We start from the raw sequence: 23974 nt of genomic DNA on the forward strand, positions 1-23974 counted from the left end.
TCCATTAGGGAAAAAAAATAAGAAAAATGCTAACATGGAACTATCAGATATTTTTAACTATGTGTTAGGCCCACTGCATTAGGGCATATACCAGTATTTTGTAAAACCAAGGTTCACTGCCTAGTGAATTGTTCCTTCCTGGTCTGTCCAGAGAAGTAAATGGTGAAATATTCATAGCTCTTGGGAACATCCAAGCTATTTGGTAAGAGCTTTTCCCTAGGTTTGCCAAAATGGCCCTGAACTCAAAATATGATGTTTATTCAAAATGATTATAAAAATGGCGTGAACTTTGTTATTTATTTTAATAACTTGAAAGAATTCTGGAGAAATAATTTCATGTTTCTTCTAGTCCCTTCATATTTTTGATACATTCACAACTGTTCTTTTCCAACTTGCAATTAGAATGACTAATAATGTTTAGAATTTTATTTGCTGGTTTCTCTTAAGTCATGATTCTACCATGAGTCATTTAACTTCTTTCCATAGCACCCAGTTATAACAAACAGTGGATTATGTCACTGAAGGTGTACTATGTAGCCAAAGTTGTAATTTCATCTAAGTGACTTTGGAGAGAGAAATAAAAAGTGAAAATTCTTTTTCGTTTCAAAATAAGAGGGGTTTTAATGTTTCTACACAGCATCAGATAATAGCCCCAAGCAAAGATATTATTGATCCTCAAACAAGTATTTTCCAGATCAATTAATATTCATGTCTATCTGTCTGAGCAATGGATTAGAAACTTTATAATTTTCATTTTATGGAAGAGAAACCAGACTAAAAGGCTAGGGGTATGATCATTTGGTTTCTGGTTTCAGTTCTGACACCAACAAGCAATATCCTTGGGTAACTTGCTTAATCTTTGGGGCCTTATTTTTCTCAAGTAGAGGATAACGAAGTTGGATCTCATGCTCCATTCTCATCTCTTGCCTACCCCCCATTATTTCATATGATTTTCTTGTCCCTATTATACCTTGGTAAATTCTAGATAAAGAGAGATCCTGCCCAATTTCACAGTAGAGAAGCCCAGGACTAGCTGTGTAATTTGTGGGGCTCATTGCAAAATGGAAATGTTGAATTCCTTCTTAAAAAATAAAGAATTTCAAGAGGGTAACTGCAAAGCATTAATTAAGCATGTGGTCCTTCTGAGCATGAAACCCTTTGCAACCGAACAGATCACACACATCCATGAGGCTGGCCCTGTAGACAACAAAGAAATGTTTCCCCTACCTTCCAACATTCTATTTTCCTCTTAACAGAATGGAAATCTTAGCAATATTGATTAGACAATGACATGAATCATGAAAAGAAAGGAATAGTGGGAATACAAGTATTAGAAAGCCAATGTTTTGTGGATGTTTGAAACTCTCATATATATTCATAGGGCTTACCCCACTGGTATGTGCAACAGGCAATTGGTAGTTTCTAAAGATGCTCCCAGTGAATTATGCCTCCTGGTATGTGGTCCTTATGCAGTTCCCTTCTACGCTGAATCTAGACTGGCCTATAATTCATGTTCACAATAAATAGAATGCAGCAAAAGTGAAGCCCTGTGTCCCAGAGATTCTGGTACATTGTCTCTTTGTTCTCATTGGTTTTACAGAACTTATTTATTTCTGCCTTAATTTCATTATTTACCCAGAAGTCATTCAGGAGCAGGTTTTTCAGTTTCTATGTAGTTGTGTGGTTTTGAGTGAGTTTCTTAATCCTAAATTCTAATTTGATTGCACTGTGGTCTGAGAGATTGTTATGAATTCCATTGATAAAATTGTATATGTTTATGGTATACATAACATTTTGATATACGTACACGTTATGGGATGACTAAATCAAGCTAAGTAACATATCCATAATCTCACATAAATTTTTTTTGGTTGCTGTTTTAACACTAAGTTTTGGGGTGTTTTATTTCAGACAGCCTCATCAATGACTGTCTATCTCATGTGACTTTAAGGATGTCTAAAGGTTCCCCAGTTGTGCAATATCTACAGGATCACTGAATGCCAAGTCCCCAGGGAAAGGAATGATGAAAGGGGAAGTTGCTGGAAGAGAGAGGAGGAAGTTGAGGCCATAGAGAGGAGGGCCCTGAAAGAAAATGTTAACTGCTTGCCAGTTTGACCAGAGGTCTGTTCCAGCAGGAACAACTGCGTTTAGACCAGCAGTTCCCATGCTCTGTTTTACAGGTCTGAGCTTTCCCGTAGGTGAACTTATGTTTTGAAACTGTGTACCATGTCGTACCAGCTAGAATAAAGCCAACATTACACATTCAGTTCTACCATGGTTATTTTAGTTCTGCTCCATATATAATGACCACCAACCTTGAATATCAATGGGTGCAGTCCCTAGGGAGTATAGGACAGATTCACAATTTCAATGGGGCTACTGGAAACATGCTTGGCTATTTCTTTCCTCATGGAAAGTCAGAAAAAAGCATTGTTATATAGGAAAGACAGGATATTTTAAGTGCCTATTTCATTTGATAATATTGTTTTTCTCTTCACTGTCAAGAAAAACCATTAAAAAATCATGTCTTTGTTTCCTTTGCTGTTAAATCATAGTTAAAGAAAAATGTAGAAATGAAAGTTATCCAGGTCTATCAATTATTATTTAAAGTAATATCTGTTTTATTAATGTGTATAGGATTTAAAAGAGTTATAATGAAGCATTTTAAACATATAAATATTACTTCATAGCATTTTTAATAACTAAGAAAGATAAGCCCTTTTCTTGTTGGTTCTTGATATTTTCCTATCTGTATTCAAATTAATGCAGAACTAATAGCCATTATCTTACTGGTAGCAAGGAGACACATTATAAAACCTTCTTGTATAAAATTTTATTCACTAATAGAAAAAAAGAGAAATAGTGGAAAACTGTTAACATTTAACACAGTGTAAATACATTGCCCATTCTAAATGGTTTGAGGTCTTAAAGACCCTCTTCCAGGGGTTTTTGAATATTCAGTTCTAGTAAACATCACAGCCAAAGAGTTCCAGGCGAAGTGCAATACTTTGATTCCATGTTTTAGGAATGACACGGATAAACCTGGAAATGATTGGGGGGTTGAAAAAGTTCTTCACATGTCCTTTGGTATTAGTATTTCCTTCAAAAATCTGAAAGCAAAATAAGAGAAAATCTTTAATGACAGCATAAATGGAAACAAAAATCTTACAGATAAGTTTGGTTTTTTTTAGACAAGGTCTTATTCTGTTGCGCAGGCTTGAGTCCAGTGGCACAATCATGGCTCACACAATCATGGCTCACTGCAGCCTTGAACTCCTGGGCTCAAGTAATCCTCTCTCCTCAGCCTTCCAAAGTGTTGGCATTGCAGGCATGAGCCATCACGCCCAACCCAGATAATTTTTTATCCTATTAGCTCAAAATGAGCATATCAAAGAACACATAGAACACTATCACAGAGATGATCCTCCATCAGTTATGAAATCACATGCCACATAGATTTCATCTCACCAGTGATCTGAGTTAAATTGGGGAAAAATCAACAAGTCTCACATGGTGCTGTGGAGCAGCTGCAAAACCATTTCTGCCTTCAGCCCCTTTGTATTAGCTGTATGACTGAACAAGTTACTTATTCTCTGATTCTTCATTTCCTCATCGGCAGAGTAAGGATAATAAAATTTCACCTCACAGAAATCATTGCAAAGATTTAAAAATGTATGTAAAAGTAAGTGCATAGTAAGTGCCAGGAAGTGGCCACCAATAAATGGTTAACTATTGCCAACATTTAAAATTTGACCAGGCATTTTAATTTATTTATCCTTGTTGGCATGTACCTTATAACCTCAACTAAATTGTATAATTTCTCCTCCTCCATCATCAGCAAGTTCTCCAAGGTTTACATATACCAGAAATGAAATCTCTATTTTTTTATGACAATGATATTTATCCTCCTATGGGGGCAACCTGGTGTAGTGAGAAATAAAACAAACCAAAACAGACAACCAGGAGTTTGTCTGACAACAGGCACCTGAAGAACTAAGATTCAGAAGACTTAAAGAGGTGGTACATGTCAGATGCCACTCTACCTTGTCCACCATGGAGGATTTCAGCCTGTACGGTTTCCATTCCACTCCCTGGTCACTGTAGTGGATGGTATAGCTCTTTACATACATTTCAGAGGACAGAGACTTGCAGCCCTGTGTTGTAATTGCTGTTATCTTCTTGATCTTGAGTAGATCAATTTCTAGCCACTGCTTGTTGTTGTTTGCCTATGAAAATGACAAAAACACATAAATAAGGAAGATGTTAAAACCTTTGCTTTTTTTTTTAGACCAAGATATGCAAAAAAGCACAGAGCTCAAAAGGATTTTGTTCTATCTTATCCCTTAGGATTCACTGTCTCCTAGAAGCTTTCCCTCTTTCTTCTTTGTTGCCACAATATGTGTATAAATTTCTATTGAAGTATTTCACATATTGTACTATAATTGTTTCCTTCTTAGTATTCCTTACTGCTTGAGGGTAGAGGCTTATTTAATTTTGTTTCCTGTTACTCACCACAATGTTAAGATACCCAGTTGGTGTTCAATAAACAGTTGTTGAATAAATGAATGAATACATGAGTTTTATTTGGAAAAATTATTAAATTTCTAAGTTATCTGTAAATATTATTTTCTTAAGCAAATTTATTCAAATACTCTGGTAATATTGCTACAGGGTTATCTGGGAAATAATTGGATAGCATCCTCTCTCTATTTCACCTATTTTACAAAACCCAACTTCTCTTTTCCCCTGTTAATGTCAAATAGCAGAAACAGTTCAATTTCTTCTGATATTTCAAATAAATGTAATATTTGAGAGACCTGATAAAACAATAAGTAGAGCTTGATACACAGTACAGTTATTGTCCTGTCTCCGGCCTAACAAAATGCCTAATCACATGGTTGGTGATATGCGTTTGGAGAAAGATCAAAAGGTCTAAACTGAGTTTTAGAGTAATCTGAGATAAATTTTTACCTTTGGGAGATTTGTCATCTACCATAGCCTCATTCAATTATAAAGGAAATAATATTGATATGTTTCTTCAACATCACCCACACATACTTAAGTGTATGTGTATATATATGTGTATGTGTATATACAAAAATGCACATGCTATATGTATTTTAAAATCAAATTAACTGAATTAGAATGATTATATGAGAAAACTTTTAAGTCTATAACATCCTCTAGCGACATCTGGGTGATATTTTAGTGTGTCTTCAAATCAAGGTTGTACCAGTGATAGACAGTATAACCAGCTGGAAGTTTTCACAGGCATAAAAGAGGTAGAGACATTTTAGCTATGGAGAGAACAGCATCTGTGTGCATCCCTGCGTATGTCCAGCTTTGATTTTCAACCTCTCCAAAGAGACCATATAAAGACATTTCACGTGAGTGGAAGGGGGTTAAGTAAAACACGTATTTCTGATCCCGAATTCTAACTTTGAAATAACAGCATTAAAAATTAGCATTTTTATCTTTGAGGCCTTTGTTATATTACAAAGACTAAGAGCAAATTATAGAGAGTGCAAATGTTTTTAAAAGATTGTAAAATGAAGTATGGGGTGACGAGGTTAAACCATGAACAAGTCTAAAGAGTCATCTGAAAAAGAACTGGATAACATCTCTTTATTATTTATATTGCTATGTAAATTATATAAATATAATGTAATATAACACTATTTTTATTATTTTAACTTCTCTGGGTATCAGCTTTGCCCTCTACAAAATTGCAAAACGAGGTATTTGGGCTGCTACAAATGGTGGAAGGCGCATGGCCTGTTTACTGGGAGAATGGGATTCTAGTCCTGATTCTGCTACCAAACTAAGCTAAAATTATTTAATCTCCTGTGTGTTTAGACTTAAAAGGAAAAATCTAGACCAGATGCTTTGCTCCTTGCTATTGTAACATTCTGTGATTCCGTGATTCCAGAATGAGTTTCAAGACACAGATATCAGTTCCCAACACTGTGTGGAATCCAATCTTTTCTATTTACCCCACTAGCACCACAATTCTTTTTTCCTTTCTGGTGGCCTAATTTAAGGATAGGTCCTGGAATTCTATAGAAAGTCAAGAAATTGGAGTGTAGGTATCTTAAGGGAGGGAGATATGAGGGTAGAAAGTAGGGAATTTGGATTTAGTCGGCTGAAGGGATCATCAAGTTATCCATGCCATTCTGATATCTCAGGTCATTTAAAGAATTAATAAAAATGAGTCAACTACTAAGAGTTACCCCCAAATTAAATCACCTGAATTATTCAGTGGGCTAATATCAGGGGTAGTATAACTCTCTGGAAGGTGTTTGTTTAACTTAGATCACTAATTTTATAACTCTGGTTTTGCAACATTTTACTATGCTTCTAGTTGTCTCAATAAATATCACAAAGCTCTTAAAATAAGGAGGGTGGGGAAGAGAATAAAAAAGTTTAAATGACATTTCATTTAAGACAATGAAAACATATTGCTAAATTGTAAAGAGAAAATAAGAGATGATGTTGCAAATATAAATCATTTGTTTATCACTAATGTAAGCTGTCTAAATGAGGAGCTGGCAAACTATGATCCATGGGCCAAATTTGGCCTACTGCCTGTTTTTTTGTAAACAAAGTTTTATTAGAACACAGCCAGCTCATTCATTTACATGTTGTTTATGGCTACTTTCCTGCTACAATGGCAGAGTTGAGTAGTTATGGCAGAGAATGTATGGCCCACAAAGACTAAAATATTTACTATCTATCCCTTTGCAGCAAAATAAATTTGCTTATTATTGGTTTAAATCAAGACTAGACCAAAACCCACAGAGATGATAAATGACTTCTCTCTGAGCCAGAGTTATAGTCGAAGCTATCAAGTCCACAGACATCCTAGACTCTTGGACCTAGGATTTTAATCTGCAGAAACAGATTAAAATACTCCTGCTTCCAATATCCTCATGTTCGTGGTAGTGAGGGCCTTTGCATTCTTCTGGAGTGCTAAGAGAACACCATGCATACAGTATACTTCACCTTGGCTTGCCAGGCATTCACACGTCCCTGGGCATTCAGACGGGCACGGAAGGGTTCCCAGTAATCTCCCCACCAAGATTTTTTAAACGAAGAAGCTGTGATTTGCTTGTTTCCTATCTTTCCATTTTCCATACCCAGTGGTGTGGAACACCCTATCAAAAGAAAAGTAATGTGATTAATTATACACCAATATTCCCTGCATGGCATTTTGCACTACAGAGGAGATAACAAATAATATTACTACCAATGAATGACAAAAACAATAATCACAAAAATGAAGATTCATTGAATCCAAGTGCCAAATACTGTTCTCAGGATTTACATGTATTATTTAATGCTCATAAATATCTCCATTTTAGTACAGCAAAACACAGTAATTTGTCTAAGGTAACACAGCCAGAAGAATCAGAAACTGAATTAAGCTCAATCTGATACCAAATACCATGTTCTAAACATTTAAACTCATTTCCTCCTTCTGAGAGCATGGAAACTTTGGTCTTTGCTTTGAGGTGACAATAATCCTAAACTATCTATATATAAAAACACTCTGTTTCTTTTAACAAAAGCTACAAAGAAGATACAATGGACCCTCAGTCACTATTTAATATTTTCTGTTTCAACCCTTAGAGGGTAATTCAAGTTATGTACTCTTTGGAATTTTTCCAAGGTGTAATTTGAATATCATAGGCAACAAGGCAGACCTGTGACTGTAAGAAACACAGCTAGTGAGTGAACCTGGCTGACTGCCCATCATCTCTGTGATACCTTGTTCTTGTTGGTAAATCATGCAGAAATTTTCTTGAAGTGATGCCTTACTTACTCCATGAAAAAAAAAAAGAGCCCTAAAAATAATACTCACTGCTAATAATTACCTAAGTATCAAGAAAATGAATAAGAAGAAAATAATGCTTCTTGTATAAAAAATAGATATTTTAAATAAATCAGCTGAGTTGAATGTCACATTTTAGGGTAGTTTATTAGGATCTGAACAAATCTATTTATACCATATGGAAAGAAAAAAAACAATGACTTATGGAACTGTTTCAAGGGGTGGTCCTGCTGATACAAGATTTGTGTTTTATTTGGGAGATGTTATAGACTACTGCTATCTGGACATTGGCAAAATACCCTTATCCATCCAAGGGTATACTGTGCCATTATCTGCTTCAATAAAAAACTGATTCCAGGGTTCAGCTACTTTCTCTAGTGTAAATCATGGCTTCTTCTCTCCACCCAAAGGGAAGTACTGCAACTCCTGACAGGTGTGCCACAGCAGGTTTCTAGTGTGCCGATTTATTTATCCCTCTTCCCACCTCCAGCCCTTGAACAGCCAAGTGGGGCCTGGATCAGTCAAGCCTTGGAATTATTACTTCATTCTTTTACCTCAGAATGCCAGGCAGATATTATTTTCTTTGTGTGGTTTGAAGTAAAAAATATTGGAAAGCACTGCTTGAAGAATCCAAGAAGAACAGTTAAGACTCTTAAACATCCTTGTTACATATAGCAGAATTTTAATATGACTATTTATGATTACCTGGATTTATTTATACCACAGGTCACATTATAGCCCCTAAGAAATAGCAGCTAACATAGAAAAGACTTGAGTACCTACATAGGGTATTAAAGAAAATATAAAGACGAATCGTGGTTTCAGGAAGTTGGGAAGCCGATTCAGATTTCAAAAACACTCACTGAACACCACATATATGGCAGTGATGTTGCCAGATGCTGTCATGACTTTGAAGTCTGAGTGACCTGGAGGACTTTGGAAGAGTCAGGCCTGGTTTGAATCTCAGGTAGGTCTTATTGAAAATGGGCTGATGGAGATAATTCCAAATTAGAGCCCTTCCTTGGAGAGTTGTGATGTGTCTATATAATCCAGGCACTTTCTTCAGAGAGATACTGTTGGCCCTCTGATTGGCAGAACCATTCTTGGTCTAGATCACACCTAGAGTTTACCTGAGTAGAATCTCTGTTTCATAAAGGTTTTCCTAGGAGCCTAAATCACTGAAGAGAACTGAAAATTTTACTCAATCTCCTATACCTCCCAAATCTTGATTCTTTGTGTGACAGTGAGAAAATAATGCATCTTTGTACCTTACCATTTACCTCACAACCTTGCAACTCCAGTCGAAGGGTAGGTCTGTTATAGGCTCGGGTTGGAGAGATCCTAATATATCTAGCCACAATAGGTGGGTCAAACTGATTCTCTTTTATTGTAGAGGCATCTGAATTGCCATTAAAATACTAGAAGAAAAGAGGAAAGTTTAGTTATGTAACAGTGATCTATAAAGTGACTTTATAATAAAATTTTGATCTAATTTAATATTGTAATACTACATTTTCATGGGGCCTGAACTAAATCCATTTGGTTATAAAATATACATGGGGATAATTCCACTTCCAGGAATATTGTATATATGTACTTTGCCCTATTACTCCTGGTAAGTACAACTAAAAACTTTGGACATTATAGCTAAGAGAAACCTAAGAAGGGGAAAAGACCTCAGAAGACAGACTGACTAGGGTTCTTGGAAGGAACAAAATGATGGTGAGTGTCCTGAATTTTCTTTTTACCTCATACATCCCAGACTTAGAGATGAAGAAACCAGGAACCTAGAAACACCAATGAGTACAGACTGAAAAAGCCCAAATAAAATCTGCTTTCTCTAACCAAAGTACCAGTAAAGGGAAGCCTAGCAAGATATAATAGAAAACTTGTGGATACTGACTTCTCTCCTTTAGCCAAACACCACAGAAAAACCTGAGGCCCCTCCCCAACCCACAACAGCAAAGGCTGAATGGGAAGCCTAGACTTCCATGCTCATGAGGCTAAAGAGGCACCCCAACACTCTTACTGGGGTTGTGTCAGAAAAGACCATGTAAGGATTTAGGGCATTCATCTCCAGCCCCTAATAAAGCTCCTGCCCCTGAGTATCAGCGGAAGCCAAATGGGGAACTCCTGTTCCCACCCAGTCACCAAGGAACAATCCCTTCTTAGGTGGCAGTGGAGTGGGGAAACTGGACTTTGACCCCCACTTGGCAGTAACCAGGCTGTGCCCTATCCCTTTTCCTGACAGAGCAATGTCGGAAAAAGCCAACTTTTTAAAACAGAAGATTGGAGCAGGTATTGGTAATATTGAAAACAGAAAAACAATAGAGAAAAATCAACAAAACAGGGCTGAGAAGATTTTTTTTTTTTTGAGACAGAGTCTCACTCTGCCACCAGGCTGGAGTGCAGTGGTGAGATCTTGGCTCACTGCAACCTCTGCCTCCCAGATTCAAGCAATACTTCTGCTTCAGCCTCCCAAGTAGCTGGGATTACAGTTGTGTGACACCATGCCTAATGTTTTAAAATGTTTTTAGTAGAGGGTTTCACCATGTTGGTCAGAATGATCTTGATCGCTTGACCTCGTGATCTGCCTGCCTCAGCCTCCCAAAGTGCTGGGATTACAGGCGTGAGCCACTGCACCTGGCCAAGAAGATTTTTTTTAAATCGACAAATCTCTAGCAAGATTCACAAAAAAAAAAAAAAAAAGAAAGGAGATGCAGTTGACAATATCAGAGATGAAACAGGCAAAATCACTACAAACATGAAAAAGGATAAGGGAATATACAAACAACTCTACACACATAAACTTAACAACACAGAGGGAATTGACCAATTAATTGAAATATACAAAGTATTTCAATTCACCTAATATGACATAGATAATTTGAATAGCCCTGTAACTATTTAGAACATAGAATTCATAACTTAAAAACTGCCCAAAAAGAAATCTGCAGGCCCAGATGGTTTCACTGCTGATTCCTACCAAATATTTAAAGAATTAATACCAACTGCAGACATTTTCTCCTAGAATGTAGAAAAGACAAGCTTACCAATTTTATGAAGCCAGAATATAGAATAGAAGAGCATGCTTACCAATTTTATGAAGCTAGTATAACTGTGGTATCAAAAGACAATTAAAAAAAATAAAACTACATACCAATATCCTCTCATGAATATAGATGACAAAATCTTTATGCTATGGACTCAACTGCAATCTGTGTTTTCTCTCATAATACTCATTAGTAAGAACCATAATTTAGGATTTCAATGGTGCTGAGACATATTATATAAACAGTAAACAATTTTATATAAAATATGAGCAGAAACAGACTCGAGATTATCGGTATAATAATGGCAGGCAGACTCCTTGCATTCAGGTAGGTTTCTTTGGGGAAAGGAATAGAGACGGGGAGAAGAGTTAGGGCTTCTGGCTGAGCCCCTGGAAGAGCAAGAAGGAGGATGCCATTCTTCAGGCGTGGCCCCCCAAAAAGTCTGAGAATCACACTGCCTCAGAGGCTTACTAGCATTAACACTATGATTTACTTCAGGTACACTGAAATAAAGAACAAAACAAACTGCAATAGTAAAATCAAAAGTGTTGGTAGCCACTTTTTAGCATGAGCTCCTCGAGACACAAGACCAGATATTCTACTCTGCCATACACCATCGGCCAGTCTGAGAAATCTGGGTATTTTATTTGATGATAAAATGGTTTTTTAAAGTTTTGTGGGGTTTTGAAGTTTCAGCAACCCTGCTTCTCTCTTTAATTTGTAAGACACAGACCCATCATATTACTGCTTTTCTCCATATGACCCTTAGAAAGCCATTCACATTTGTAATACCCAGAAAGGTATTTTTTAAAATACATAATCATTAGGCATAGTCATAATACTCCTAGACTGAGTCTAGAGATTCAGATAGACATAGGCACACAAACCATCACATTCCTTGTGCTGTTCCCTTTGAAGATCTGCCAGTTGATCTGGTTGGAACTGTAAGCTACATAGAACTCCGTGGTATAGCAGGACTTCAGGTAATGTTTGGCACCTTGGGTCTGGATCCCTGTGATTACGACTTCCTTTTGCATGTCCACCTGCAATATAGGAAAGCCAGTAAAAAGAACTGTCCTTGTCAACAAGTCACACACTGCCTAAATTCATTATACAATCAGCTTTCTCCAGAACGAAAGAGCTAGCACATAAGATCTTAGCAAACTGATACAATGAGTACATGTAATCCATATTTGTGCACAGAGTACCTAGGTTTGAATCCCAACTCAATGACTAATTAGCTATGAGTTACTTTGGGAAGGCACTTAGTATCTCTGTGCCTTTTGTTTTTTAATCTATAAAACAAGATATTATTAGAACCAACCTCAGAGGGTTGATTTTAAGGACATGAAGTACTTAGAACGGTGCCTCGCACTTAGTACTTGCTATTTCCCCTAACAACATTGCAAGAAAAATAACAAGAAGGAATTACTAAATCACTTTCATTTTTATTATTACAATAGCAGTAAATATTATCAGTCTATTAAACAAACCTGGATCCAAGGTTTAGAGGCCAATTCTGCTGCAAGTTTTTCTACACTCCAAGCATTATAAGATCCACCATTGTTTAGTCTTGCTAATCTGGGCTCCCAGTAACCTAAACTCAAGGGAAGAAAAATATTTATTCTGAATTTTTTCAAAACTCAGCAATTTCTCAAGTGAGTTTAATCCACTGGAAAACCAGATCCTTGGAGGACCTGTGTTGTAGTCAGAAGTCTAGGCATGGGCCTCAGCTACTAAGTCAGTCCTTGATGATGAAATCTGGGCTTCGGGTCTATGTTTGGTCAGCTGCCAACCACCACCTATCCCCTTTCTTGCACACAGGTCATGTTTGGTTTTTTTTTTTCTGTTATGTTGATGTTCCTAATGCTGAATGTGCCTGCCTAACAGGAAGACATGGAAGGGGTATATGGGAGCCTGATCATCCTCTTGATCATGACCTCTTGATCTCGGAAAGGGCTTACAGGCAGTGTGAGAAAACTTTGGAGGAGTTCCTGCCACATAGTGGAGATTCAACAAAGTTTTCTGAATAGATGAATGGTTGCCACAGGCAAAGGGCCATATTAATGAGGACTATAATGCTTAGCTGATGAGACCCTGTGAATCTGGCTGAAATACTACATGTGTGGTCAAACCCAGAAAAGGTGACTGAGGAGAGTTTGGAAATGGGCACGTGGTTATAAGAGTAAGCTATCTGATCCTTGCCAAATCCCTGCAGAGAGGCTGGGCTCTTTATGTAGAGAACTCAATGACCCCCAGCTCTCGGTTTCTCCTGGAAAAGACTCTTTGGGAACATTATACACCAGAAGGGGTGGCAGTGTTAAGAGCACGCTAACAGGCCTTTAGGTCCTGTCACAGTGTTCCTTCCTTTACCATATGTGTACCCCAAATGGAGCTGCATCACTATATTGTAGTAGAGAAAAGCATAAAGAGAAGAACTGATTCATAGATAGGTTGTCATGTATGGTTTCATAGGCTGCATGCTGCACAATTGTAGGAGGTTCCATTCACAGACCATGGTGCTACAACTTACCCAGAAATTCTGAAGCCTTGATCTGTGAATCAGATATGATACCAGTGCTTAGTCCCATTGGCATCTTACAGTCTATGAAAAACAGGAAAAAATGAATAATTTTTGCTTAGAAAATGTATATAATAAAGTAAAACTCCATGGTTAGGGATTATGTTTCTGACAGGTCAGTAATTAGATATTTTTACCTACCTTGCGTGACCCTGACTTAAATATATCTGATTATAAAATGGTAAATGCACTAACAAGACTGGTGCTTTAATAGATATAGTGGCATCCCAGAAGAAAACAACTGAAATCCTGAAATGCAATCATGTTTTAAACTGATTTTCTTCTGCTTTTATCTTAACTTTGCTATTTTACAACATTAAGTACTATCCATGGCTAGGTGCAGTGGCTCATGCCTATAATCCTAGCACTCTGGGAGGCCGAGGGGGAGGATTACTTGAGGCCAGGAGTTTGACACCATCTTGGGCAACCTCTTCTCTACAAAAAAATAAAAATACAAAATACAAAAATATGAGAAAAAAAAAGTTCTAGCCCTCATGAGAATTATGTTCTCAAAAGTTGACCTCAAAGTTACAAGATTATTTATATCCTGATTAAGGAAGGGATACCAGCCACTGTGTTACCTGGATGTTAGCACAGTGCTTCATACTCAACAGTGCTTAGTAATGGCTTAAAGAATGGATGAATAGATGGACAGATGAAAACTGTGTTTCCTAAATGCTGAAATGTCAAGTTTAGTGACTCAGTCATTGTTAAATTCCTGTGACCTTTTCCCTCCTCAACTCTTGGAACCTGGAGAATTTCTTACATGCACTTGCCCATGGATCACAAATCATGAAGAAGGATGCTTTACGTAGGTTTCCCATTTGAGAGGAATGCTTTTGATCTGACTGCTGTGTTTTCAATGCAATCAGACCATGGACCAGAATAAAAGCAAATATGGCTAAAAATTATGCCTTTGTCACATCAGAGTTCTTAGAGTTGAGTATTTCCAATCTAAACGTTGGTAATACTCTAGTAATAGGCACTCTCCTGCTAAACCAAATATCACATGACTCTCGTGATACCTCTGTCCATGATAAGAAATGGCGTTTGCATCCCTGCTCTCTGGTTTTCTCCAACCTCTGTGTTTAGGAGCCACCAGCCAGGTTTTGATGCCTTCATTTCAAGAGTTTTAAATGAACCTAAAATAAAAAGAACAACATTACATTTGCAAAAATTAACAAGTAAATATTGTGGTTGATAGTTCTCTACGAATCCTAAAATTCCTGCTTCACAAGAGACTTTCAAATAGAATTTAACCATTTTTCTTTAGGTAGGACTACAAGTATAACAGATAAAAACAAAACAATAACAACACACACAGAGACATAACTAAAGAAATTTTTAAATCTCTACCATGCCTCACTAGAAGAAACTTTCACTTATCTAAATATAGTGTTACAAGTTAACTCACACACAATACAGCTTCATAGTCCTAAGTATCAAAGTGACCTCGAATGACATCATTGGGCTTCAAAAATATCATACATGTTTCCTTTCCCTCTCTTCATTTTGCTTTTTTCTCTTTTTTATAAAAGAAAATCAAAATAAAATCTTCTTCCTCCATGTTTTCAAATTTTCCATAAAGCTTACATATGTGACTAGAGATTTACATAAATTGTTCAGAAAAAAACACTGAAAGAATGAGATTTCTAAAACTTCTGGCTATCCATTCTGGTATTTAACATTACCCCCTGGCAGTTAATATTTAAATTCTGTTGACTATAATTTATGACTCTTTCCCAGATTGTGGGTGAACATGAATAGATACAGTTATCTTCCTCAAACCCACTGAAAAAGATCTCCAGTTTTCCTCTCTCCAATGCAAGTATTTAGGTTTGCAGATTTAGAGATGCCAGCCAATCCTAGCTTCTCAGTCTGTCTCTAGGCTTATATGGGAAGGATGATTGATCTTCTAATACTCGATGAAAAGATGAGAGAATTTGACTGAATCTCTTCTGTCTCTGATTTTAATATGATAGATTAATTATCTATTGATTATCGTATTAATACAATGTTAATACAATATAATTAATACTCTCTAGATGTATTAGTGAGTTACTGGCATGTGAAAAACCAACAAGAACCCTCTTTTTTCCCCTGCTCTTAATCAAACCAGTCCATTTGGACTTCTGTGCCTGCATCTGAGGCAGACTCACACAACCTCACTCAAAGTGCTGTCGAGGGACTGCCTTCACTAGATCCTCAGGCAGCGTGTGTTAGATTGGTTCAAACTATAATTGCGGTTTTTGCCATTACTTTTAATAGAAGGCAAAATAGAAGGAAGGCTGCTTGTTAAAAATACAGACTCCCGGGAATTCTGCCCAAAATCTACCTTAAAGTCTCTGAAAACAAAATTCCTCTGCTTTCACATCTGCATTTTAACCGACTTCCTAGGTTTTTATTACATCCACTGAAGTTTGAGAATTTGGCTTCTGGCATCACAGCCCCACCCACACACCTGCTGCGTAAGTAGATACACGTACAAACGACTCATTGGCACAGAAATATCCCTTCTGTATAATTGTAGATTGTTTAAATCTACATTTATCTTTATTTTGCACATGAAAAGCTCTAAATACCTTTGTTATTCTTTAACTTTTGTAACTATTTTTTAAAAATGTTTTCCCCTTCAAACCGTCTATAAGTCAGTTTAAAAATATGATTCCTGGAGTCACTTGCCCAAAGATATTAGGGTGCTAGAGCCTAGAGGAGGAGCAGAACTGAAGAATCTGGAAACCCTCCCAGCAGAAATAACTGTAGCTGCCTGAGCCCTGTGGGATTCATTTTTTTATCTGCTTGAGACCTCATCTATATGACACACAGTGGCTTGGGAGAAACTGCATGTTATGTAGCAACTGAGTTGGGTCACACATTTAGCCTGTGTGGTGCTGCAAATAGTTCATAAATTGGGTGACATTTTTGTACTCCATACATACTTTGGGTCTATGAGTTTGCCTAGGCTCTAAGCCAGAACCCTATGTTCTGACTCCTTAGGAAGTATATGCACAAGGAAGAAATAAGAAGGAGTAACAGATGCTATGATTGCCTTTTCCCTGTATTTCTTAGCAGGGACCTCTTTCCATTTCCCAAGTCTTTACCAGGCAGAAGGGCCCAGACCCCTAACTGGTGCTGTTTATTGCCATTTTCCAGCAAGGTCTGGCCATGAAAGTGAACCACGTGAATGTCTTGGGAGCCGCCTATGTTCAGCAGGTGTAACCTCACCCACTCTTGCTCGTACATTCTCAGGCCAGGCAAGCTGTAGATCATCCCATTAATGGCTGAAAGGACAAAGAGTTGAAATCAGTTAAAAATCTGTTGACACAGAAAGGGCGACTGGTAAGGAAATATGGGGCAACTCACTCAACACCCATCTTCCTCATGTTTCTGCATTCCCAGGCCTACCTAGCCATGGAAAGCGCCCTCTTGTACGTCATATTAGTGAGAGGCTGAAGCAGAACCACTAGTCCTTCTCATATCATTCACACCAGCCTACAGCAGAAGGCGGGGGTATCTCCCTTTCCAAGCGGTGTATCACTCTTTTCCCCAGCTTTTACACTTCTGTGCTTTACCCATGTAGCCTTTCCATTAACAGTCTTAATTTTCCTTAACTACAAAAAGATAAACACAAATATAGGCAGACAAAGTAAACTCCAGGGGTTAGAGTCAGCAAGGAGACATGCAGCATGTCACCTTAAGGCCTTCTAAATTCAGAGAAAGTTTCAGGCAAATTTGGAAGTCTAGGAGTTTATAATACGAGGAGTTTATTGTTGGTGTATCCAGCAACCATAGCAAGTCACGCTTTTTCTCTCATTGGTACGATAACTCCTCTGCCCACTTCTCAGATTAGGTGTCTCGGGTTCTCAGGCTTTATCTACTCTCCCTGTAGTAAAATATGTGGATTTTTTTTTTAAAGTCCCTGAGAAACATGATCACCTTAAAAATGTAACACAAAATTTTAAAGATAAAGTTTAGTGTTACCAAACATTTAACTGAAACCAAAGTGAGGGAAGTGCTTTGTTTCCTTCTTCTTAAGTTAGAGGAACTGCTGTGAAATTTCAGAAACCAGGCAAGCGAATTTTTGGAGAGGAACGGGTTGAGATCATTTGGGCATCCTTAAAATTATATCAGGCATGAGAACACCTGTCTACATATTCATAACACAAGCTCGTACCTTTCTCCTCTCAGTTTCTGTTTCAGTTACTAGCTTACAGGCCAAATTTCTGAGTGAATTTCCAAGTAGGCACACTTTTCCCAGTGTGACCACCCACATGCTCTCTTGCCACTATTCTCCCATTACCTGGGTACCTAGTTTCTTCTCTCATTTGGTTCTCATATGCTTTGGGTGCCACTGGTAGCTGCTGAGAGCTAAAACTGTTAGAATCATTCTTATTTTAGAAAAGACACACAGGTGATCATTTCTTTTATATAAACACTTGTGCCTTTAGAGATCCAGAAACAAGCTTATTAACTTTTTAAATTGCAGAACAATGTTAATTCCTTTTCAATGTGTGTTACCAGCTGAAGCACACTGGCTTTTCGTTGTTGTGGTTTTCTGTTCGTTTGTTTTACAGCAGCTTCTCTGCACTATCTTTCAGACTTTCTCTTTTTGCCTCACCCACAGTGTTACCTGCCAGATTACATCAGCCCTCTGGAATGTTAAGGAACCAGTTTTAATTGTAGCTCTGGTTGTCTCAGAAGCATCTCATGTCTAATCTTGTGAAGCTCTAAGGGCAGGAATCACTGTGACCCAGTGTGATTTAATTAGGAGATTAGATCAAAGTCAGAGGAAAATACCGTGAAACTCATGGGATTTTTTCACTTCTGAGGATGTGAGTCTCCAAGAACTTCGGGACTTCTTTTCATAGTACCAGCTCTTCTTTTCATCGAAGGTCATAAATAGTAAGACAAATTCTCTCATGTCCACAGGCATGTTGCTGTCCTTATGTAGTATTCCTTTTTGGCAGATTAGGAGGGGACCTATCAAGCCTGAGTGAATATCTTTTTCCTGGAAAAAGAGAGTAAATTGTATTGTCTCTTTCTCAGGAATTTCCTTGCTCTTCTGATAGTCACTCATCATATAAAAAAGGAAACTTTCTGACAGGCTCTGAATTTGAACATGAAGATTATAAATGAATGGCGTAATAAGCCTGGATATTTATCACCTAATTCTGTTGTATTCATAATCCTCCTTCCTCTGGTTGATCTTTATCCCAGTAACAATGATGATAATAATAAATTGATAATATAAGGGATACTATTTATTGGGAATCTACCAGAATATTAAATGATTTGCCTGCAATCTCTCATTTAATCGTGACAACTATCTTATATGATAAATATAAATTCATTCATTGAACAAGTATTTACCAAGTGCTTACCATGCACTATGTACTATTACCTCATTTTTAACTTCTGATACCAGGCTAAGAGAGGTCAAGGAATTTACTAGGATTATGCATTACGTGACAGGGTAAAAATTTAAATCTGAGTCTGTGCTCTTTCCACTATGCATTAAATGAAGGAGTTGCTTCTCTTTTTAATTGACAAATAAAATTGTATGTATATACTGTGTACAACATATTGTTTTGAAGTATATATACTTTGCAGAATGATAGATAAGGGAGTCTTGACTTTGCAGTTTTTTTCCATAAAGAAAGAGCAGAACATAGCTAATATTTGTTCAAGAAAATTTCAAATAAATGTCATCTTCTGTAAATGTAGGCATTCTAATTCATGGCCAATCATTCAAGTAATCTTCCCTCCTCTCCACTGAATAAATGTTTCTCTCTCTGTCATCTGAAGAGCTGCATGGAGAGTCCCTGGTTATGATAAATGTGGACTGTTAACCACACCCTTATGCATTCCTCATGAAAAGCAAGACAGACATTTGACAATAAATAACCCCCTCTCTACCATTTGGTGGACTCAGACTACGAGGTTAGGGGAATGAGAAAAACTTTCAATGAAAGTACCTACTGGGTTCACAGCTGAGTAGTAGGCCCAAGCCCGACAGGCAGAACCAGGACTTTCTGGCCCTGATCGTTCAGTGGCATGCCATACGTAGGTATAACTGCTATTTGGCTGAACAGCATTGTCTTCCTTAAACCATTCAGGAGAGTCATCTTCATAAGTCTTTCCCTCTGATGATTTTTCATAGGAAAGTCCATGGGCATGTAGAGAATATGGTCTGGATGCTAAATTTTTAAAACGAACCTAGAGAAAGGAATGATCCACAAATGTGCTTAAGCTTAACAAAAATCTAAACCACAAAAATGTCAGCATTATAGGCCAAAGTGACTGGTTATAAAATCGGAGCTAAGATATAAGGTATAAAATAACTTATGTATATTATTTCATTTAATTTTCACAACCATCCTGTGAGATATGGCCCAAGTAGTTTTCTCCAGAAATACCAAAAGATATGTGTTCTTAGGCTCAAGGCCAAAGTACTGACATTATCTACTAATGAAATGAGAGTGATAGGTAGTGAAGATATGAAGATGAAAGAGGCTTGATTCTTGTTCATAAGAAGCTTTTAAGCTTCTGATGAAAACAACATGCACATGGGCATCCACACTAGAAATCTGGAGACAACAGGTGCTATATACAAAGTCTAAGTGGGTTCAGATGATGATGCCCTGGAGGAACGATTTGGTTGAGTATTTAGGAGAGGTTGGAAGAATTAAGGTAAGTTTATTGGAGGAAATGGAATTGGCCATCGTAGAATGAACAGGAGCTAGAAAGACATTTCAGACTCTCGGAAGGGCAGAAGGATGCCTGTGAGCAGGGGAATAAAGGAAGAGTTTGGGGAATAGCAAGGAAGAATCTGAATGGAGCTGGGCTGTGAAATGCACAGGGACAGGTGGAACCTGGTGAGAAATGAGGCTGGAAAAGGACCAGGTTGGAGCCAGATGGTAAAGGACTTAAATGCCATATGGGAAGTCTTCACACCCCAGCAGTCAGACTCGTGAAGCTCCTCCCGGCCCTTCTATAACTTCTAGTGATTAAAGATCCCCTAACTGTCTCTTCCTTATTTTATTCTACAAAGCCAGCATCACCCTAATAACAAAACCTGGCAAAGACACAATGAATCATGAAAACCACCAGCCAATATCTCTGATGTACATAGATACAAAAATCTTCAACAAAATACTGGCAAACCAAATCCAGCAGCAAATTAAAAACTAATTCATCACAATCACATAGGCTTCATTCCTAGGATGCAAAGTGGCTCAATGTATGCAAATCAATAAATGTGATTCACCACATAAACCAAATTAAAAACAAAAACAGTATCATCATCTCAATAACCATGGAAAAAGCTTTTGATAAAACCTAACATCTCTTCATGATAAAAACCCTCAACAAACTAGGCATTGAAGGAACATACTTCAAAATAATAGGAGCCATCTATGACAAACCTACAGTCAACATCATACTGAATGAGCAAAAGCTGAAAGCCTTCCCTGTGAGAACTGGAACAAGACATGGATGTCCACTCTCATCACTCATATTCAACACAGTACTGGAAATTCTAGTCACAGCAATCAAGCAAGAGAAAGAAATAAAAGGCAATCAAACAAGAAAAGAAGTTAAACTATCTCTCTTCATTGACAATATGATTCTGTACCTAGAAAACCCTAAAGACTCCACAAAAAGGCTCCAGGAACTGATAAATGACTTCAGTAAAGGTTCAGTATGCAAGATTAATGTACAAAATCAATTATACAAAATACAATGTACAATGTACAAAGTAGCATTTCTATACATCAGTAATGTTCAAACTGAGAGCGAAATCAAGAACACAATCCCATTAAAAATAGACACACACACACACACACATACACATACACAAAATACCTAGGAAAACATCTAACCAAAGTGGTGAAAGATCTCTGTAAGGAGAATTACAAAACACTGACGAAAGAAATCATAGGTAACACAAACAAATGGAAAAACATTGTATGCTCATGTATTGAAAGAATCAGTATTGTTAAAATAGCCATTGTGCCCCAAGCAATCTACAGATTCAACACTATTTTTAATGAACTACTGGAATCATTTTCCTCAGGATTAGACGAAGCTATTCTAAAATTCATATGGAGTCAAAAAAGAGCCTGAATAGCCAAAGCAATCCTACGCAAAAGGAACAAATCTGGAGGTATCACAGTACCTGACTTGAAACTATACTATAAAGCTGCAATAACCAAAATAGCATGATACTGATACAAAAACAGACACATAGGCCAATGGAACAGAATAAAGAACCCAGAAATAAAGCCACACACTTACAACCACCTGAACTTTGACAAAGTCGTCAACAACAACAACAACAACAAAACAAAAACAAGGGGAAAAGAACTCGTATTTAATAAATGGTGCTGGAATAGCTGGCTACCCATATGTGAAAGAATGAAACTGGACCCCAATGAATCCAATGAAACTGGATTAATCATATACAAAAATTAACTCAAGATGGATTACAGATGTACCCTAGGACATAAAGTATAATTTTTTAAAAAAATGGATTAAAGATTTAAATGTAAGACCTCAAACTTTAAGAATCCTAGAAGAAAACTTAGGAAACACCATTCTGGATATCAGCCTTGGGAAAGAATTTATGACTAATTCCTCAAAAGCATTTCAACAAAAGCAAAAATTGACAAACTACCCAAGAGCTTTTTCTCAGCAAAAGAAGCTACCTACAAAGTGAACAGACACAGAATGGAAAAAGTATTCACAAAGTATGTATCTGACAAAGGTCTAATATCCAGAAACTATAAGATAGTTAAACAATTGAGCAAGTGAAATACAAATAACCCCATTAAAAGGTGGGCAAAAGACATGAACAGATACTTCTCAAAAGAAGACATACGAATAGCCAACAAACGTGAAAAAAAATGCTCAACATCACTAATCATCAGAGAAATGCAAATCAATACTACAGTGAAATACCATCTCACACCAGTCAGAATGGCTATTAGTAAAATCCAAAAAATAGATGCTGGTGAGGCTGTGAAGAAAAGGGAATGCTTATACACTGCTGCTTAGAATGTGAATTAGCCACTGTGGAAAGACATTTGGGGATTTCTCAAAGAACTTAAAACAGAACTACTATTTTAAGTGAGGAGACCACTCCTCATATTGTCTTATGCCCAATTTCTGCCTCCAAAGAAAGAAGAAGTAAAAGGCAGAAATGAAATCTACAAGCAGACAGCCCGGCACCACACCGTGGGCCTGGTAGTTAAAGATCGACCCCTGACCTAATTGGTTATGTTATCTATAGATTACAGACATTGTATAGAAAAGGACTGTGAAAATCCCTGTCCTGTCCTGTTCTGTTCTAATTACCGGTGCGTGCAGCCCCCAGTCACGTACCCCCTGCTTGGTCAATGGATCATGACCCTTTCACACGGACCCTCTTAGAGTTGTGAGCCCTTAAAAGGGACAGGAATTGCTCACTTGGGGAGCTCGGTTGTTGGAGACATGAGTGTTGCCAAAGCTCCTGGCTGAATAAAGCCCTTCCTTCTTTAACTCGGTGTCTGAGGGGTTTTGTCTGAGGCTTGTCCTGCTACAATTTGACCTAGCAATTCTATTACTGAGTATATAGCCAAAAAAGAAAATAAAACTGTTCAGCCGGGCACAGTGGCTCATGCCTGTAATCCCAGCACTTTGGGAAGCTGAGGCAGGCAGATTACCTGAGGTCAGGAGTTTGAGACCAGCCTGGCCAATATGGTAAAACCCTGTCTCTACTAAAAATACAAAGATTAGCTGGGCCTGGTGGTGGGCACCTGTAATCCCAGCTACTTGGGAGGCTGAGGCAGGAGAATTGCTTGAACCTTGGAGGCAGATGTTGCAATGAGTTGAGATCATACCTCTGTACTCCAGCCTGGGCGACAGATTGAGACTCCATCTCAAAAAAAAAAAAAAAGAAAAAGAAAATACATTGTTCTACCAAAAAGACACATGTACTAGGATGTTCATCACAGCATTATTCACAGTAGCAAACACATGGAATCAACCTAGGTGCCCATCAGTGGTGGACTAGATAAAGAAAATATGGTATATATGCACCATGGAATACTACGCAGTCATAAAAAAGACTGCAATCATGTCCTTTACAACAACATGGATGCCAGCTGGAGGCTGTTATGCTACGTGAATTAATATAGAAACAAAAAACCAAATACCACATGTTCTCACTTATAAGTGGGAGCTAAACATTGGGTACTCACAAACATAATGGCAATAAACACTGGGGACCACTAGAGCGGGGTGGGAGGAGGGAGATGAGCAAGGGCTGAAAAACTATTGGGTACTATGCACACTACTTGGATGATGGGATCAATCATACCCTAAACATCAGCATCACATAATATACCCAGATAACAAACCTGCACATATGCCCCCTGAATCTAAAATAAAAGTTAAAATTATTTTTAAATACACAAATGAAGTTATTTTTATCTCGTGAAATCCAGGGCTAAAACAAAGATTCAGTATTTG

General features: G+C 37.6%; 1 protein-coding gene across 1 annotated transcript in view; it reads right to left on the reverse strand.

Annotated features, from left to right (window-relative positions):
- Positions 1 to 2818: 2818 nt before the first annotated feature.
- Positions 2819 to 23974, reverse strand: part of LOC105493030 (coagulation factor V) — a 72386-nt gene continuing 51230 nt past the window's right edge. Inside the window, exons 15-25 of the mRNA XM_011760460.2 lie at positions 19445 to 19681; positions 18263 to 18473; positions 16567 to 16746; positions 14491 to 14607; positions 13418 to 13489; positions 12378 to 12481; positions 11772 to 11927; positions 9105 to 9249; positions 7003 to 7154; positions 4044 to 4226; positions 2819 to 3110 (exon numbers count right to left, since the gene is read on the reverse strand). Coding sequence (XP_011758762.2) covers positions 2964 to 3110; positions 4044 to 4226; positions 7003 to 7154; positions 9105 to 9249; positions 11772 to 11927; positions 12378 to 12481; positions 13418 to 13489; positions 14491 to 14607; positions 16567 to 16746; positions 18263 to 18473; positions 19445 to 19681 — 1704 coding nt within the window. The 3' untranslated portion in view covers positions 2819 to 2963. The remainder of the gene's footprint in view (positions 3111 to 4043; positions 4227 to 7002; positions 7155 to 9104; positions 9250 to 11771; positions 11928 to 12377; positions 12482 to 13417; positions 13490 to 14490; positions 14608 to 16566; positions 16747 to 18262; positions 18474 to 19444; positions 19682 to 23974) is intronic.

Source organism: Macaca nemestrina, chromosome 1 (genome assembly GCF_043159975.1).
Source record: "Macaca nemestrina isolate mMacNem1 chromosome 1, mMacNem.hap1, whole genome shotgun sequence".
Taxonomy (NCBI): Eukaryota; Metazoa; Chordata; class Mammalia; order Primates; family Cercopithecidae; genus Macaca; species Macaca nemestrina.